This window comes from Gadus macrocephalus, chromosome 7, assembly GCF_031168955.1.
Source record: "Gadus macrocephalus chromosome 7, ASM3116895v1".
NCBI classification, from domain to species: Eukaryota; Metazoa; Chordata; class Actinopteri; order Gadiformes; family Gadidae; genus Gadus; species Gadus macrocephalus.
In genome coordinates this window covers 25,197,766-25,200,265 of record NC_082388.1, presented here as the reverse complement: position 1 = coordinate 25,200,265, position 2,500 = coordinate 25,197,766, and the positions used below count along the sequence as shown (strand labels likewise).

At 44.0% G+C, this 2,500-nt stretch overlaps 2 protein-coding genes across 2 annotated transcripts in view; one reads left to right on the top strand and one right to left on the bottom strand.

Moving 5' to 3' along the window:
• LOC132462039 (polypeptide N-acetylgalactosaminyltransferase 10) overlaps positions 1-2,500 on the top strand; it is a 23,428-nt gene that overhangs the window by 12,439 nt on the left and 8,489 nt on the right. The window contains exons 5-7 of the mRNA XM_060057592.1: positions 116-301; positions 916-1,099; positions 1,566-1,683. Of these exons, the coding sequence (XP_059913575.1) occupies positions 116-301; positions 916-1,099; positions 1,566-1,683 (488 nt within the window). The remainder of the gene's footprint in view (positions 1-115; positions 302-915; positions 1,100-1,565; positions 1,684-2,500) is intronic.
• The window catches only part of ik (IK cytokine), a 99,364-nt gene continuing 98,422 nt past the window's right edge, over positions 1,559-2,500 (bottom strand). The window contains exon 21 of the mRNA XM_060057594.1: positions 1,559-1,569. The gene's annotated coding sequence lies outside the window, so the exon portion shown is untranslated. The remainder of the gene's footprint in view (positions 1,570-2,500) is intronic.

Below are 2,500 nucleotides of genomic sequence, written 5' to 3'. Positions count from 1 at the left end.
CTGCCCGTCTGTCTGTCTGCCTGTCTGTCTGTCTTCCCGTCTGCCTGTCTGCCTGTCTGTCTGTCTGCCTGTCTGTCTGTCTTCCCGTCTGCCTGTCTGCCTGTCTGTCTGTCAGAGCACCTGAAGGCAGCGTTGGAGGACTACATGGCTCGTCTCCCGAAGGTTCGGATTTTGCGGAATAAGAAGAGGGAGGGGCTTATTCGGACACGCCTCCTGGGGGCGGCGGCAGCAACGGGTGAGGTCATCACCTTCCTCGACTCCCACTGTGAGGCCAACGTCAACTGGCTGCCCCCCTTACTGGGTAAATATACTCCAAATACTACCAGTACACACTAAATATACACCAAATACTACCAGTACCCACTATATATGTACCAAATACTACCAGCACACACTAAATACACACCAAATCCTACCAGTACACACTAAATATACACCAAATCCTACCAGCACACACTAAATATACACCAAATACTACCAGTACACACTAAATATACACCAAATACTACCAGTACACACTAAATACACACCAAATACTACCAGTACACACTAAATATACGCCAAATACTACCAGTACACACTAAATATACACCAAATACTACCAGTACACGCTCAATATACACCAAATACTACCAAATACACACTATATACTACGTACTACCAGAGAAACAAAAAATACTACCATATATACATTACATATATACTACTACATAATACCAGAGACACACTGAATACAGACTTTATATAGAATACTTACTACCAGAGACACAATAAAAACTACCAAATGCACAATAAACTAAATGTACTTGTACATGTTGGGCCTTAAACTGTAGTATGTACCCTCTGTGTACTTGTACGCGTCGGGCCTAAACTGTAGTATTTACTCTCTGTGTACTTGTACACATTATCCCGCAGACCGCATCGCTCAGAACCGCAAGGCCATCGTGTGTCCGATGATCGACGTGATCGACCACGACAACTTCGGCTACGAGACGCAGGCGGGCGACGCCATGAGGGGGGCCTTCGACTGGGAGATGTTCTACAAACGCATCCCCATCCCCGCCGAGCTGCAGAACCAGGACCCCAGCGAGCCCTTCCAGTCAGTACCAGTACTACCACACATAGACCTGTACTGTATAAAGATAGATATACACACACCGTCCCCCCGGGGCTGCAGAACCAGGACCCCAGCGGGCCCTTCCAGTCAGTACCAGTACCATTGCTATACATGTACCTATACTATGTATATTTTTTTAGTTATATTTATTTGTATTCATTTATGGACATTATTATTTTTGTAAAAATAATAAGAATATAAATAAAGAAATAGTAATGTAATATTTATAAATAAAATTAATAAAATTATATATTCATTTATTTATTAATATATCAAGGGCAACAACAAATCGGATCCAATTGCAATCAAATAATAGCTGTGTGTGTGTGTGTGTGTGTGTGTGTGTGTGTGTGTGTGTGTGTGTGTGTGTGTGTGTGTGTGTGTGTGTGTGTGTGTGTGTGTGTGTGTGTGTGTGTGTGTGTGTGTGTGTGTGTGTGTGTGTTCCCAGGTCACCTGTGATGGCAGGAGGTCTGTTTGCGGTGGACAGGAAGTGGTTCTGGGAGCTGGGAGGATATGACACGGGTCTGGAGATCTGGGGGGGGGAGCAGTACGAGATCTCCTTCAAGGTGAACACTCATCAGTCATGTGATCAGTCTTCATATCTCAACACTGCAGTTTGGCTCCAGGTCTAAAGGTTCTAAAGGGTTTGGGTTCTAAAGGGTTATGTGTTCTAAAGGTTTTTTTGTTCTAAACAGGGTTCTAAAGGGTTCTGGGTTCTAAACAGGGTTCTAAAGCGTTCTGGATTCTAAAGGGTTCTGTCTTCTAAACAGCGTTCTAAAGGGCTCTGGGTTCTAACCAGGGTAATAAAGGGTTCTGTGTTCTAAAGGGTTCTGTCTTCTAAACAGGGTTCTAAAGGGTTCTGGGTTCTAAACAGGGTTCTAAAGGGTTCTGTGTTCTAAAGGGTTCTGTCTTCTAAACAGGGTTCTAAAGGGTTCTGGGTTCTAACCAGGGTTCTAAAGGGTTCTGGGTTCTGAAGGGTTCTGTGTTCTAAAGGTCTTTTTGTTCTAAACGGTGTTCTAAAGGGCTCTGGGTTCTAACCAGGGTTTTAAAGGGTTCTGGGTTCTAAAGGGTTCTGTTTTCTAAACAGGGTTCTAAAGGGTTCTGGGTTCTAAAGGGTTCTGTGTTCTAAAGGTCTTTTTGTTCTAAACAGTGTTCTAAAGGGCTCTGGGTTCTAACCAGGGTTCTAAAGGGTTCTGGGTTCTAAAGGGTTCTGTGTTCTAAAGGTCTTTTTGTTCTAAACGGTGTTCTAAAGGGCTCTGGGTTCTAACCAGGGTTCTAAAGGGTTCTGGGTTCTAAAGGGTTCTGGGTTCTAAAGGTCTTTTTGTTCTAAACGGTGTTCTAAAGGGCTCTGGGTTCTAACCAGGGTTCTAAAGGGTTCTGGGT